This window comes from Cicer arietinum, chromosome 6 (genome assembly GCF_000331145.2).
Source record: "Cicer arietinum cultivar CDC Frontier isolate Library 1 chromosome 6, Cicar.CDCFrontier_v2.0, whole genome shotgun sequence".
Lineage (NCBI taxonomy): Eukaryota > Viridiplantae > Streptophyta > Magnoliopsida > Fabales > Fabaceae > Cicer > Cicer arietinum.
The window spans coordinates 16143282-16159815 of NC_021165.2; the positions used below are offsets into that span (position 1 = coordinate 16143282).

At 29.6% G+C, this 16534-nt stretch overlaps 3 protein-coding genes across 3 annotated transcripts; 2 read left to right on the forward strand and 1 right to left on the reverse strand.

Moving 5' to 3' along the window:
- Positions 1-1767: 1767 nt before the first annotated feature.
- On the forward strand, positions 1768-3825 carry CYP93C3 (isoflavone synthase). The gene is made up of 2 exons (NM_001309700.2): positions 1768-2777; positions 2885-3825. Exons 1-2 carry the CDS (start codon positions 1875-1877, stop codon positions 3554-3556), a joined length of 1575 nt encoding a protein of 524 aa, NP_001296629.2. The 5' UTR covers positions 1768-1874; the 3' UTR covers positions 3557-3825.
- A 2687-nt stretch (positions 3826-6512) lies between these two features.
- On the forward strand, positions 6513-8558 carry LOC101495803 (2-hydroxyisoflavanone synthase-like). Its single transcript, XM_004505052.4, has 2 exons — positions 6513-7536; positions 7665-8558. The coding sequence occupies exons 1-2, from the start codon at positions 6634-6636 to the stop codon at positions 8319-8321; spliced, it is 1560 nt and encodes a 519-aa protein (XP_004505109.1). The 5' UTR covers positions 6513-6633; the 3' UTR covers positions 8322-8558.
- Positions 8559-12778: 4220 nt separating this feature from the next.
- LOC101499605 (isoflavone-7-O-methyltransferase 9-like) lies at positions 12779-14502 on the reverse strand. The gene is made up of 2 exons (XM_004505335.4): positions 13707-14502; positions 12779-13301 (listed from the first exon to the last, which is right to left on the reverse strand). The coding sequence occupies exons 1-2, from the start codon at positions 14469-14471 to the stop codon at positions 12999-13001; spliced, it is 1068 nt and encodes a 355-aa protein (XP_004505392.1). The 5' UTR covers positions 14472-14502; the 3' UTR covers positions 12779-12998.
- Positions 14503-16534: the final 2032 nt, after the last annotated feature.

Genomic DNA, 16534 nt, shown 5'->3' on the forward strand with positions numbered 1-16534 from the left:
TATATATATATATATATATATATATATATATATATATATTGCTTTTACTAATAAAAATTATAGGTCGGTATGTGACTCACACCCGTTAATTTTAAAATATATAGAGTGTTTAATTTTATGTGGAGACTCTTTAATTGAAATATTATTTAATTTATCTAACGTGAATGTTCAATTATTGATAGTGGTATTCAATATTGTTGTTATTTAATTATTTTACTTAACATTCAAATTTAATAATTTTATTTATTATAAAATGTATAATGTTTTTTTAATATAATATATTTCAATTTTACAGTTGAAAATGTTAGTTCATTGACAAATTTTTTTTCATCTTCAAAATTTAGTAATAAAAATATAACGTAAAATATTAATTAACACTAAATTTATGAATTATTAATATAGTATGAAGATAAAAACAAAAAAGCGACGTTGACGACTAACTATAAGGAATAATTGAATTTTATGAAAAAAATAGAATTTTGAATTTTAATTATCATAAGTTATTCTTTGTTATATTCAAATAAAGTAAAGAAATTATAAACTTAGAAATGAGATAAGAGAGGAAGAGAGACGGTCAAGAGTGATGAAATGTCAGTTTCTCAAAACTTTTATGAATAATTTAATAAATTATCATTATTATTTTAATAATTTATCGTTTATAAAAAAATATAAGACATGTGGGACTTTTACTTGAGAAGATCCGTCACAGCACACAACTAATTACCCATAATTTTTGAATCAATCCAATAAATTAATTAATTAAATACAAAACTCATTAAATTCAAGTCAAAGTGTGTATATTAATATTTTTTATATAAAAAAGTGTGTATATTCTTACTTTATTTGCATTTTTGTTTTTTCTGTAAAATTCAATACTGCATTTTTGTCATGGCGTCCACGTAATGGGAGTGGGATTTAAATATTTTTATTGACAAAATGCCTAAAACCGGGCGTCTTACTTTACTAACTCCAGCTACAGTGGTCTGAAGCCAAGTTGCCCTCTCATGTCACATTACTTATTCTATTTTATTATTATTTGCTCAAAAAACGGTAGTAGGTGAATGACTCAAAAAACCTACTACCTCTTTTTCTTTTCAAAAACAAAAACAACTCTTTTATTTTGTTCTATCGTTCTTAGTTCTTACATCTTGATATTTTGAAAAGAAAAACATGTCACATGTATCATAAAAAATGTTTCAGTAGAAAATAGTTACGCTCTTTCAAATTTAAAATTATAATTTTTTTAAAATCGTCAAAATTAATAATTAAATATTATATTAATGATTTTCTTTTTTAAATTTAAATCTTCATTTCTTTAACTTATATTTTGAATCAGTTAAATTATTCATGTTACTAAATAAAAATCATATTAATTTGAGGGAAAACAATTAAAATATTAATAATTATTATTTTAAATTTCGCGTACAACACTCGATGAAAATATATAGATATCATACTCATTCTGGTATTATAACTTTTTAAGAAAAAAAGTTAAAGCATATAATTTTATTGAAAGGACAAAAAATCTTTAAATTTGAAAAATAATTTGTACATTTTTTTTGTTATGCTATGTTTACGTTAACAATTTTCTTTTTTAATAAACCATTAACTTAAAAAAGTATCGCCAACTTTAAATATAAAGAGTTTGAATATATTTTATATAGGGCACGTAAGATAGTAAATTTGTAAACAGGAAGAAGAGTAAAATATTAGAGAATTAGGCGGTTATGAGCTTATAAAAAGGGAAGTGTTGCAAAGGTAGATTCCAGGCAACACACCCATTTCTCCCATTCTCTTCATCTCAGCAACAGAACACAACTGTTGTTGAGTTGTTCCTAAACTTTGTTTCTAATTTTAGCAGAAAACTATACACCATGTTGGTGGAAATTGCAGTTACTTTAGTGCTAATTGCTCTATTCATACACTTCCGACCAACACCAACAGCTAAATCAAAAGCTCTTCGACACCTTCCCAATCCACCAAGTCCCAAACCTCGTCTTCCTTTTGTTGGTCATCTTCACCTTTTAGATCACCCTCTTCTTCACCAATCTCTCATTCGTTTAGGAGAACGTTATGGCCCTTTATACTCTCTTTATTTTGGTTCCATGCCTACTATTGTTGCCTCCACCCCTGACTTGTTTAAACTCTTTCTTCAAACACATGAAGCTGTTTCCTTCAACACAAGGTTTCAAACCTCTGCCATAAGACGTTTGACTTATGACAACTCTGTTGCTATGGTTCCTTTTGCACCTTACTGGAAATTTATTAGGAAGCTTATCATGAATGATCTTCTTAATGCTACCACTGTCAACAAGTTGAGACCTTTGAGGAGCCAAGAAATTCGTAAGGTTCTTAATGTTATGGCTAAAAGTGCTCAAACTCAAGAGCCACTTAATGTGACAGAGGAACTTTTGAAATGGACAAATAGCACTATTTCTAGGATGATGTTGGGTGAGGCTGAAGAAATTAGAGATATTGCTCGTGATGTTCTTAAGATTTTTGGGGAGTATAGTCTTACTGACTTCATTTGGCCTTTGAAAAAGCTTAAGGTTGGGAAATATGAGAAGAAGATTGAGGAAATTTTTAACAGGTTTGACCCTGTCATTGAAAAGGTCATCAAGAAAAGACAAGATGTTAGGAGAAGAAGAAAGGAGAGAAATGGTGAACTTGAAGAGGGTGAGCAGAGTGTTGTTTTTCTTGATACTTTGCTTGATTTTGCTGAGGATGAGACCATGGAGATCAAAATTACCAAGGAACAAATCAAGGGTCTTGTTGTGGTAACTTTCTTTTCTTCAATTCTAATTGCTTCGTTTCATCTTTTAGATTTTAAATGAGATTAGATTGGTTGAGTCAATTATACTAAACTAAATGATTTGGTATGCAGGATTTCTTCTCTGCAGGAACAGATTCAACCGCTGTGGCAACAGATTGGTGTTTATCAGAGCTGATCAACAACCCAAGAGTGATGAAGAAAGCTCGAGAGGAGGTTGACTCTGTTGTTGGAAAAGATAGACTAGTCGACGAATCAGATATTCAAAATCTTCCATACATTAGAGCCGTCGTGAAAGAGACATTCCGCATGCACCCACCACTACCTGTTGTGAAAAGAAAATGTACAGAAGAGTGTGAGATTAATGGGTATGTAATCCCAGAAGGAGCACTTGTACTTTTCAATGTTTGGGCAGTTGGAAGAGATCCAAAATACTGGGATAGACCATTGGAATTCCGTCCAGAGAGGTTCTTGGAAAATGCAGGTGAAGGTGATGCAGGTTCAATTGATCTTAGGGGTCAACATTTTCAACTTCTACCATTTGGGTCTGGAAGGAGAATGTGTCCTGGAGTCAATTTGGCTACTGCTGGAATGGCTACACTCCTTTCATCTGTACTTCAGTGCTTTGAATTACAGGTAGCAGGACCAAATGGACAAATATTGAAAGGTGCTGATGCTAAGGTTAGCATGGATGAAAGACCTGGTCTCACTGTTCCAAGAGCACATAATCTCGTTTGTGTTCCACTTGCAAGACCTGGTGCTGCTGCTAAACTCCTTTCCTCCTAAAACATACATTCAAACACTTAATTCGTCCATGTCCGTTTATAAACTAAATAATCATTTTCAATAAGGTATCATTGAGAGAGTCCACAATGTGTGCTAGTGATGGTACATGGGCTTAAAGACGTATTTATGTATATCATCTCAATTTGTCTCTCTTGATACTATGATTGTAATTTTTATATTTTTGTTTTTTTGTTTATGTCACGAAAGAAGTGTTGCTGTAACCGTTTACAAAATCTATAATTTTGTGCCTCTTTGTTGAATTTTTGTTATTTATATTTTTGTAACGACCCATTCACCTTCACCAAGAAAGCAAAATAATTTAATCAACAAGGAAATGTGGATGCATTCCACTAAAAGGACATCCTCTGTAGCCTCAACACTCATACGGGCAAATTCAACGATCTTTACTCTAATAGTAATCTCTAAGGTTTCTTTCTTTCTTATAATAATTTTGAGAGGTTAGATTTCAATATAGAATTGATACACCACAAATATTATTGGCATAACTCAATACCTCCAAACTTTCAACTTTCATCTTAATTTTCATGTTATATTTATGTTGATATAAATTCCTAACAAAATTTGATTTTTAGGTTTACCGTTATGTTTTACAATAAGAGCTCCAAATTTGGCTGAAAAAACTAGAAGTTGTAATAGTTTTTAGCTAAATCATAAGTTATTCATGAATTTCACTTTGATTTTTTAAATTTTGTTTGTTTCATTTCAATCTATTAAATTACAAATAATCAGATATTTTATTTTATTTTAATCTCTTAAATAATAAATTAAATATTTTGATCTTTTAAATTACATATTTTGGTCCTTTTTAATAGTGTTTAATATTGTAACTTATTGGACTAAAGTGTTTATTTTTTGAAACTTAAGAAGTTAAAATCTTTAATGTTTATAACATATGAAACTAAAATGTAAGGAAAAATACTTGAGGGGCTATATTGTTTGACATTTGTAACTTTCTGAGACTAAAATAAAAAAATAAAAAAATTCAAGAGAGCAAAAGTATAATTTAGCTTAATTTTTTATGTTGTGAAGGAACGTTCTAATGAGTTAAAGCTTATAGCAATAAACTTAGATAATTTGTTCTATCGGTAGAAAGACCAATATGAGATTCAAATGCTTGAGGTTTGAATTTGGCTAGTGCCTTTGGGAAAACTATATGTAAATTCATTTGTAAGTTCTTTGAACTCGAAAGTATTCCCTATTATTAGGATCGTCAAACAATCTGTGCAACAAAAATATTGGCATAGGGATCCAAATTAAGGGGACCTCAATTTTTATTTTTATAATATACCTTAACATTTGAAAAATTACATTTATATTCTTAATTTTATACATTGAACATTGTAAAATTTCATATTTGCACCTTATGTTTAGAATAAATAGTCAGTTTCCCACCACTGAGTCTCTGACATCGACTGCAGTCTATCAAACGCTATCACCCACCATCAGATGTTATTATTTTGTGAATTTACGAGCTCAATTTTTAGATTCGAATAGAGTCTCTAAAAACATTTAGATGATCGTGTCTACTATAGACTGGAGCTCATTCTTTCACCCTAAAATTCTCATAACAAAAATAAAAAATTGTAGGATCACATTTTAGGTTTGGCTAAATAATTAGGGGTGTTCACATCATAATTGATAAAATAAAATAAAAAAATCAAAAACCGCATAATATCGAATATTATTAGATGTGTTTAGATCGCCTTTTGTGAAAATTGCTCAAATCGGATCAATTTTCAGATTCCTTTTACAAATTTAAACCAAACTGAATCAAACCGCACATATAAATTTTAATACTTTTTTTTATCAGTTTAATATGTTTTATTACTATTTCATATGTTTCAAATTTAATCGATGAATGGTCTTTCATAATATTAATTTTCAATATATCATATCCTATATTTTTCAAACTTGCTACTTTAAGATAATTTTATAATATTAGTATTACAATAACTTTATGCAATTATTTTAATAGTATAAACAATTGGATTATATAAAATAAAAGTCTTAAATTTTAAAAATGTTAATCTGATTAAATCGAACTAAATCAACATGTTTTTCATTAATTTGATTAGAAAATTATGAGAAAAATAATGAACTAAAACTAAAATTTTAATATACAATAAAATATTATATTTAATTTATCAATTAAAATTTTAAAAATTTAGTACTCCAAAGATTTTGTTCAAGTTTCGCTAAGATACCAGAATCATGTCCAAAAAAGTTAAGAAAACTTATTTTTTCACTTTTAAATTTTTTTAAAATTTCTAAATTTAACCCAAATTGATTATTACATAAATGTATTTTATATTTATCTGATCAATTTAAATGTTTATTTTTATATATTTGAAAATATAAGTATAAGAAGAAACACCCAAAAGTTAAATAGAACATATGTTTGGATGCAATGTTCCTTCCTACCGCAGCCAAATTGTCTTGTGTGTCTCAAAGGTTCGCATGTATTTGACTGGAAAAATATTTTAGAATAAATGCAGCGCCCTCTCTGATGGACTAGAAAAGTAGTAGTAGTGGTAGGTGATACTTGCACATCATTTAAAAATAAATGTCATTTCAATTATTTCTTTAATTTTAATGTTTTTATAATTTACTATTTATTCATAATATTAGAAACGGTATCAATAATGGGCGACTTATTTAAAAAAAATATATAAATTTTTAAATAATGTAATTTTTCTTTTATTATAATAATCAATGACACGTGATTTGGTCAAATGCATAAATATTTTGCTAATTCTTATTATATTGAAAAAATTGTGACAGCTATTTTGATTGATGAGAAAAATTAAAGTATATTTTAACCCTTAATAAAAAACAGTGACAATTTAATCCTTTCACAGTTGACTTGTAAACTGTACATGAGCGGCCATATAGAAAATCTAGTCCAAAGATGGGGCTTATAAAAGGGAATAATAGCAAAGCTTTTCTCTCAGCCAAAACATAAATCCTATTTGACTTAAACTCATCATAGTAACAACTGTTGTTTCTACTTATTAGTTGACTCAACAAGTTAATTACACTATCAAATAAGCAATACCATGTTGGTGGAACTTGCAATCACTTTATTGCTTATTGCTCTGTTTTTACACTTGCGACCAACACCAACAGCTAAATCAAAAGCTCTTCGACACCTTCCCAATCCACCAAGTCCCAAACCTCGTCTTCCTTTTGTTGGTCACCTTTACCTTCTGGATAACCCTCTTCTTCACTACTCTCTCATTCGTCTGGGAGAACGTTACGGGCCTTTGTATTCTCTCTACTTTGGTTCCATGCCTACTGTTGTTGCCTCCACCCCTGAACTATTCAAACTCTTCCTTCAAACACATGAAGTTGTTTCCTTCAACACAAGGTTCCAAACCTCTGCCATTAGACGACTCACTTATGATAACTCTGTTGCTATGGTTCCCTTTGGACCTTACTGGAAGTTTATTAGGAAACTTATCATGAATGATCTTCTTAATGCTACCACCATCAACAAGTTGAGACCCTTGAGGAGCCAAGAAATTCATGAAGTTATTAATGTTATGGCTCATAGTGCTAAAACTCAAGAGCCACTTAATGTGACAGAGGAACTTTTGAAATGGACAAATAGCACTATTTCTAGGATGATGTTGGGTGAGGCTGAAGAAATTAGAGATATTGCTCGTGATGTTCTTAAGATTTTTGGAGAGTATAGTCTTACTGACTTTATTTGGCCTTTGAAGAAGCTTAAAGTTGGGAAATATGAAAAGAGAATTGATGAAATTTTTAATAAGTATGATCCTATCATTGAAAAGGTCATCAAAAAACGACAAGAGATTAGGAAAAAAAGAAAGGAGAGAAATGGAGAACTTGAAGAGGGGGAGGAGAGTGTAGTTTTTCTGGATACTTTGCTTCAATATGCTGAGGATGAGACCATGGAAATCAAAATAACCAAGGAACAAATCAAGGGTCTTGTTGTGGTAAGTTTCTTTTCTTCAATTCTAATTGCTTTGTTTCATATTTTAGATTTTAAATGAGATTAGATTGGTTGAGTCAATTATACTATAGCAAGTAGAAACTATACCAAACTAAATTATTTCGTATGCAGGACTTCTTCTCTGCAGGGACAGACTCGACTGCTGTGGCGACAGATTGGTGTTTATCAGAGCTGATCAACAACCCAAGGGTGATGAAGAAAGCTCGAGAGGAGGTTGACTCTGTTGTTGGAAAAGATAGACTCATTGATGAATCAGATATTCAAAATCTTCCTTACATTAGAGCCATTGTGAAAGAGACATTCCGCATGCACCCACCACTACCTGTGGTCAAGAGAAAATGTACGCAAGAATGTGAGATCAATGGGTATGTGATCCCAGAGGGAGCATTGATACTTTTTAATGTTTGGGCAGTAGGAAGAGATCAGAAATATTGGGAAAGGCCATTGGAATTTCGTCCTGAGAGGTTCTTAGAAAATGCAGGTTCAATTGATCTTAGGGGTCAGCATTTCCAACTTCTACCATTTGGGTCTGGAAGGAGAATGTGCCCTGGAGTCAATTTGGCTACTGCTGGAATGGCCACACTTCTTGCATCTGTTATCCAGTGCTTTGATCTCCAGGTACTCGGGCCACATGGACAAATACTGAAAGGGGATGATGCTAAGGTTAGCATGGAAGAAAGACCAGGTCTCACTGTTCCAAGGGCACATAATCTCATGTGCGTTCCACTTGAAAGACCCGGTGTCGCTGCTAAACTTCTTTCCTTCTAAAACATACTGAACAACACAGAATGTTGCAGTGGTGAATCTTTGCCACATGGGTTCAAAGACATACATATATTATACATATTATGTCAACTAGTCTCTCTTTGGTAGTATAATAGTATATGTAATTTTCTTCCTTTCCTGTTGTTTTAATCACAAAACAAGTGTTGTAACTGCATACAAAATTTATAAATTTTATTGGCATATCCATTAATATTAATATTATTGCACTATTTTCTTATCTATCCTAATTTGTGGTAACTCTAAATTAAGATTAACAAATTTGTGTTGACAACTAAGTTGCTAGTGTACTTGCTAATGAAAAAGAGAATGAACTTTTGTGTATACCTTCAACTTCATTTAATAATATTATAATAGTATCATGATAAGATAAGCCGCATAAAAATTGAAACTTATCTAAGAATTTTTTACCTAATATCAAAAGATATTCTATGACTGCATAACTCACCTTCTATTAATCTTTTTGTCAATCTTTTGATAACTAAATGCAAAGGTCTTCATTAAGCACGTAATGCACTAGACTAAATTCTTAAAAGATCTCTTTCATGAATACAACGCAAGTAACTAGTAAAACATTTTGTTAACTACATTTTTATAGAATGTTTATCTATATTAAATGTTTTCCAGAACACCTTCAGAATATTAACTATCAATGCCTTAACCCTAAGTATTTTTTTCCTTTCTCAACAAAATAGTATCACCTAAAGTTATATTGAAGGTTTCAGTATATGATATGGTAAATAAACTATTCATCTTAGATGTTACTTTCTACATCCAGAAAGGAGATGATCAAGTATACCTACCTATTCAGAACAAGATATACATAGCTCTATTAAGAAAACTTCAACAGATTCCTCATCTAACAAACCATTCACTTCATACAAGATAGATCTTACATGGGCAACTTCATCATTTAGATCTTTGTAATTGAAGTCGAAAATTAATTTAGTAGAAAGATTAAGAGGATTCATAGAGATAGAGGAACGAGTATGATTTTTATAAATTGCAAGTAATTATACATGAAACTATTGCATCATATTCGCTTGAAATTAATGGAAAAGCTGAAAAAAAGAATAGGAAACTTTCTGAATTAGTTTGTTAGAGCATCTCCAACGGTAGTTAAATGAGTTCGTCCGTCAGCGTGTAGTTACGTAAAATTCGGTTTTTGCGAGTTCACTGTTGGAGTTGTGTCAACCTGTCATCGTGGTGCTCTAAGTAAAGAACGGTACTTTGATCATTTAATAAAAATAAAATTATAATCGTTACCTTTTTTTTTATTAATTTATTAATAATAATAAATTTATGACGGTTAGTGGACCTTATTTAATGAACCCATGTTGAGTTTACAGTTTGAGTAAAAAATAAATGAGTTCCTTTAACATGACGTGGCACAGTAGACCCTACTTAATGAACCCATGTTGAGGTCACCGTTGGAGATGCTCTTATGTTTTGAATCGAATTCCTAAATCTAAAAACAAAACATATCTTTATGAGATTAAAAAAAAAAATTGAACTTGTGTTATTTTCGAACTTGGGATCATAGAGTCAAATGATGTTAACTTCTATGAAAAAATATTATCTTTCAAATCGAGAAAGTGGGGGCAGCGAACCAAGTCACGTTTATGTGATGAGGAGCACTGAAAGCAACAAATAAGGCAAAACATAACCACGAATAAGTAAGAAAGCCAAAATTGATAAAGATTAAGGACCCGATTATACAACATATACCTTAGAAGAGGATCTTGCAAATCCTCATAAACGATGAGATGGTTTCTCTAGAGTCTAACAGGACCTGACATTTCGTAGGCTTGCCTCCTGATTGCTAACCGATAGGTTTTAAATGGATTTTGAAAAAGAAACTAAAATCCAATGGAACTTTTGATAAATACAAGGCTCTTCTTGTAGCAAAAAATTTTAGACAAAGAGAAAATATTGATTTGTTCAACACTTTTTCACCGGTTACTAGAATTACATCCATTAGAGTACCCATTTCACTAGTTGTTATTCATAACTTATTGATACACCAAATGGATATCAAAACAATTTTTTAAATGTGAATTGGAAAAAGAAATCTATATCGAACAACCTAAAGGTTTTGTGATTCATGGACAAGAAAACAAGGTCTGTTAGATAAATCTATGTATGGTCTTAAACAAGCTCCTAAACAATGATATGAAAATTTTAATAACTTGATTATATTTAATGAGTTTAAAGTGAATGAAAGTGACAAATATATTTATTACAAATTTGAAAATCGCATTTGCATTATCATATGTCTCTATGTAGAAGACCAACTCATATCTGGTTCAAACATTCATGTTGTAAATATTATGAAATCATTGTTGTGTAACAACTTTGATATGAAATACCTCGGAGAAATGAGTGTAATCTTTGGAATCAACATTACTAGGTCAGAAAAGGAAATTTCTTTGGATCAATCTCACTTTGTTGAAAAGATCCTAAAGAAATACAAATATTTTGATTGTAAACCTGCTTGCACACCATATGATTCGAGTATGAAATTTTTCAAAAACACAGATGAATGTGTTAAACAAACTGAATATGCGAGCATCATTGGCAGTCTCAGGTATGCCAGTAACTCTATTATACCTGACATTGCCTACGTTGTGGGACTATTGTGCAGGTTTACTAGTATACCTAATATGGAGTATTGACACGCTATCGAAAGAGTCATAGAATACCTTAAAAGGATCATGTGTCTTGGATTACAATATCAAAGATTTTTTGTCGTCCAAAACAATCAGTAGCTATATTTTTAGTATAGTCGATGGTGCTATATCTTGGAAATCGAAGAAATATTGGCTCGGTCCACTATGAATTCTAAAATAATAGCCCTAACTATTGCCAGTGAAGAAGCAAATTGGTTGAGATGATTGCTAGATGAGATTCTTTTATGGAAAAAACATGATTGCTAGATTAGATCCCTTTATGGAAAAAAATCTATGCAAGTTGTGTTGATCCACTGAGGAGTGCACTATGTTTGAATAGCACTAGCAAACAACTTGGTTACCAATAGTTTAGGATTAAATTGGTATTAAATTCTTACTAATGACTACCTTGTAAAGATTGTTCAAACTGACAGGGTAATTAACATGGTATGCGTGATGATGATGTTTAAGAATTTGTAAATTAATAATATATTGAGGCTTCACGGTTCATTATTGTATTGTGTGGGTTAAGCACATTTTGGCGAATGTTATAGTTGGTTTCAAAATTTCAGATGTATGCACGGTAAGTGTTTGATAGAAATGCAAAATGGTGATAAAAGAGGGTTCTAATACATTGTGGGAAATAGGAATGAATACACAGAAAATGTGAAACCATTGAAAGCGAACCTTCACATTTGTTGGATTCCATTGCGATCCAGGACGCGTGTTGTTATCATTATGCACGGCTGGAGGGGGAATCTACGAGGGTGGTAGAGGACGTCGCCGCCGAGGACGGATAGATCTTCTTGATTTGGATTTGTCGAGGCTGTGAATTGTGATAGTCGAATTTGGATGCTGTGTTTCTCTTAGATGCGGTTTATACACTATGATTATTTTCATATATATCATCGGTGCAAAAAGTGTCCAACAATCAATTTAATTAGTAATAATTAAATTCTTATATTATTGATGAATTATATTATAATATATCACCTCATTAAATTTAACTCTTTTTAATAAGAAAAACAATCTTTTTATATATATATAGAGTCTCTTCATCTTATTCATGATAAATAAATAATATACAGGTGTGATAATAAAAAAAATATTTTAATTCTTCGTTCTTTTTTTTTTAGTCATTCCACATTTAATTTACAATTACAAGAGATGGAATAGAAGGACTTTGTTTTTAATCCTCACCTTTAAAAAATTATAAATTGTGTTGATTATATTAATAAATAAATTCAAATACATAAATAACATTAAATTAATATATAAAAAATAGTCAGCTTTATTTATAATAAAAAAATTAAAAAATAAAATAAAATACTTACAAGTACGATACAAATACCAAATAAATTCATATTTATGTACTTTTCACACATTATTAAGATGTGTGTTTAATAGTCTTGATTTAAAAATAACTTAAAATTATTTATATCTCCTTTATTAAAATAATTATCACATTAATTTTGTATTATGAGGTGGACTAATATAGCAAAATAAGAGAATCAATAAAGAGTATTTTGAAATAATAATATTAGATAGAGTAAAATTTGATAAATTTTACTTATATTTAAAAGTAATAAATTATTTATTTTCTTATAAATAAATTCAAATAGAATATCATTTAAAATACTAGTTATCAATTTTATCCTTAAAATTAATAAGTAATGTTGAATTAAATATATTAATTTTTAGCAATTCGACTTCCTCTTATATTTAAAATTGAATGGACACTTTCTTAAAGATCCAAATGAGATAAATTCAAAATTGAAGACTTGCTGGAAATAAAATTTATTGTTATATGACTTCTTTATTGGATGGCATGCACTTTTTATTTAAAAAGACAGCTCTAACAAGACCAAACAAAAACAAACTTAAGTAACCTAACTTCCATCCTTATATCACTCGGTTGTTTTGAGTGATTTCACTTATCACTATTTTGGTTCAACATACACATAAAATTATTTCTCAAAGTACAAGTGTTTAACTAAACATAAACCTCAATAAGTGACCTAAAACCAAATATGGGAAATATTTTGTAGCGTGTGAACCCTGCTTTCATGATGATTTCATTCCAGTTTTTCCCATCTCTTTCTTTTCCATTAAAACTAGCCATCATAACTATATCAAAGAAGAGCTTCACTTCTGTCATTTCATGCTTATCTTGCTTTTCATTTATCACAATATCTATTATGACCACTTTTCCTCCTTTGCCTTTTCTTGAAACAGCTTTTTTACAATTTTGGAGTATCTTGACACAGTCATCATCATTCCAGTCGTGTAAAATCCACTTTAAGAGTGAAAAACAAAATAAGAATTTGAAAGACTCAGCCTTTTTTATTATTCAAATATTATATGGTGAACTTATGCTAATGAATAATGTCACAACAATAATATTGTTCATAGTTGAGAGAAAGTAAGTAATTAATTTTGGAAAAATTGTTTCATGGACACCCTACTTTTTTTAACACTAGCAACATTTCATTAATAGAATGTAAAAATATAGTTATTTCAGTTGAATAAATAGTTAATTTAAATAACTTTGAAAACTATGATAAATCATGTAGTTGAATTAACCACAATTTTTAATGTGATTTGAATCAATCGTCTACTCAATTGAAGTAAATACATGTTTTAGATGATTGACTATGTCTCGTGTGAGTGTATCTAAATCATTGCAGTTAATTTTCCATACCTTTAATAAAACTGCATCAGCCTCAGGGATAGATTCAAACATGTCTCCACCAACAAAACTCAAATTTTTATTATTTGTTGGTAAGCCTGCTATAACTTGTGGAAGGTCCAAGACAGTGCATTTTAACATAGGAAATGTCTCACATATAATTTTAGCTGTATTTCCAGTTCCACCTCCAACATCAACCAAACAATCCAAACTTTCAAAAATAGACTTGCAATCTTTCAAAGCCAACCTCACCACATGAGAATCACTTTCCATAGCCTCATTGAATGACTTCAAACTTTTTGGATTTTGATGAACAAAACCCCAATAATCTCCTGTGTCTGATGTATTCTCAAAGATTGATGACTTTTCCCCAAAAGTCCATTTACCCAAATGATTATACAAATTAACTACATTTGGGTTAGTTAACAAATTAACCATTGAAGATAAACAATGGTCAGTGTCTTTGACAAGAAGCTCTGAAGGTGGGGAAAGAGCGTATGCTTCTTTTCCTTCTGTTTTCACAATTCTGAAAAAGTTATTGTGTGCCAATAAACGCATGAGGCTCTTGACAAGAGAAGATTTGTCTTCATGAATTTGAAGAACAGAGAGAAGTTGAGGAAGAGTAATGGGTTGGCCATGATTGTGTATGATATCTGGTATTCCAAGTTCAACAGCCCATTTAATGGACATGGGTTTGAGGAAGCTAAGAATGTGATTGTACAAATGAGTTTGAGCTTCAAAGAGCTCATTTGATTTGTATACATTCTCGGAACCCATATCAATTATTATTATTGAGTTGAGTTTCTTGGTTATGTTTTCACTTTGATGAGTTTAGTATACTATATATAGATGTTGAGTGGAGGGACCCCTCCACAAGTTTAAGTCATACAAAATAAAATATAAGATAAAAAGGTATTCAAATGAGCTTTGGCACACGATGGAGGTGATAAAAACATTTTTTAATCCCAAACTTCCAATAGTTGCAAATAAATAATGTGTTCTTTTTTCTTTCAACTTTTATAGGTGTATACCTCTGATTTTTATATATTTATTTGACTTTTTTTTTTATATATCTCATTTTATTATATCACATATTACATTATTTCCTCCATGTCTTTCTCCCTCATAGTATTGATGAATTGTTTGGACGTTGATCAAATATTTTTTTTTATTATTGGAAAAGTGTGGTGGCAGCTTCATACAGAAACACAGCAGTCACATAAGCGTGCTGGCACAACACGTTGATTCAGCAATTGTTAATAATTTTTATTATTAGTTTAGTTTTTTTTTTTTTAATTCAGTTTGTAATATTAATTTTTTGTGAAGGTGTTATGATATTATTCGGTTCTATTATTAGGTGATGATTTTGTAATTTTGTTCTTTGATATTATTTTTGGTTGTACTTGTTATATATTTTGTTATTTTATATAGTTGAGTTATTTTTTTATTTAATTTATCTATAATTTTTTACTTTTATTCTTTAGAGAATTTTATGAGTTTTCAATGTTAAAATTTTATGTGTTAGATTTATATTTTGTTCTCCTTTATTGTTATTTTTATTGATATCGGTTGTGGTTGGTAATTTTTCTATGACAAAATTGCGTCTATAGTCCTTCGAGTTTAACTCATTTAGCGTTTAAGTCATTTAAGTTTATATTTGTATAAGTGCGGGTGTGTAACAGAGTGGGTACTATAGGTATTATAGTACTCGTATCCGTACTCATACCGCTTAATTTTGTAGGTAATTATATGTCTCTATGGTGGACGTTGGTTCATCAATTGTTAGTATGTTATTTAGTAATTTTAGTATTATTTTTATTAGTTGTGATTAATGATTTTTGCATTCAATTTCTATAAAAAAAATAAAAAATAAAAATACTAAATAAATAAATAAAAATTACAAGTTCCTAATAATTTGCTATGGTCCCAACATTTTATGCATTCATCCGTCATGCATGGATACTATCTATGCTATTAATAAAATGGATATGCTTTTCTAACATAGCCTATTTTACTATATTTGTATTCTTACAAGTTTTTTTTTTAAACTATCCTATCATATTATAATTTTTTGACAGCAAAAATTAAAATAATTTTTTATAAAAAAGACAATAAAATTACGAAAAACAATTCATTATAATAAAAATATGAACAGACAAATGCACTAGCACCGTGTGGAGGTTAGTACTTATAAAACGTGTATCGATGTATTGTATTGACTTTATTTCATTGCTATATTCTTGTTGTATATCATCGAATTGCACTCCATATATACGTGGGAGCATATATACGTGGGAGAAACTTCAGGCATGTGTTGATATGATGTGTAACCATTATATCAGATTACGCTCATGGAATAGATATTCGAGGATAAAAATAAAAAAGTGTATGTCATGAATTAGCTTAACCTCATGGAATAGCTACTCGCTCGATTAATCTATACTGGATAAAAAATAAACCAACTAGATAAAATAGACAAATATTATATTTGAATTATTTCTCAAATAATTTGTTTTGTTTCAATTTATAATTTAAATTATTATTAATTTATTCTTTTTAATATAAATTATTAATTAGATCATTAACTTAATAATTTAAAATTTATAAAAAAATATTATGCATTAATATTGTTGAATGAATTGTCAAATAGATAATCATATGTGAATGTTATGAGTTATTTTAAGTTCAATTATTTTTATAACAAGTTTTTAAGAACTTATTATTTAGTGATTCATCTTGAAATTAAATTCAATTTCTCTTTAATTTTTATATCATATTTAATGAATCTATAATTTGTAAAATTTAGTCGAATTAAAAAATAAATTAAAATATAAGAATTA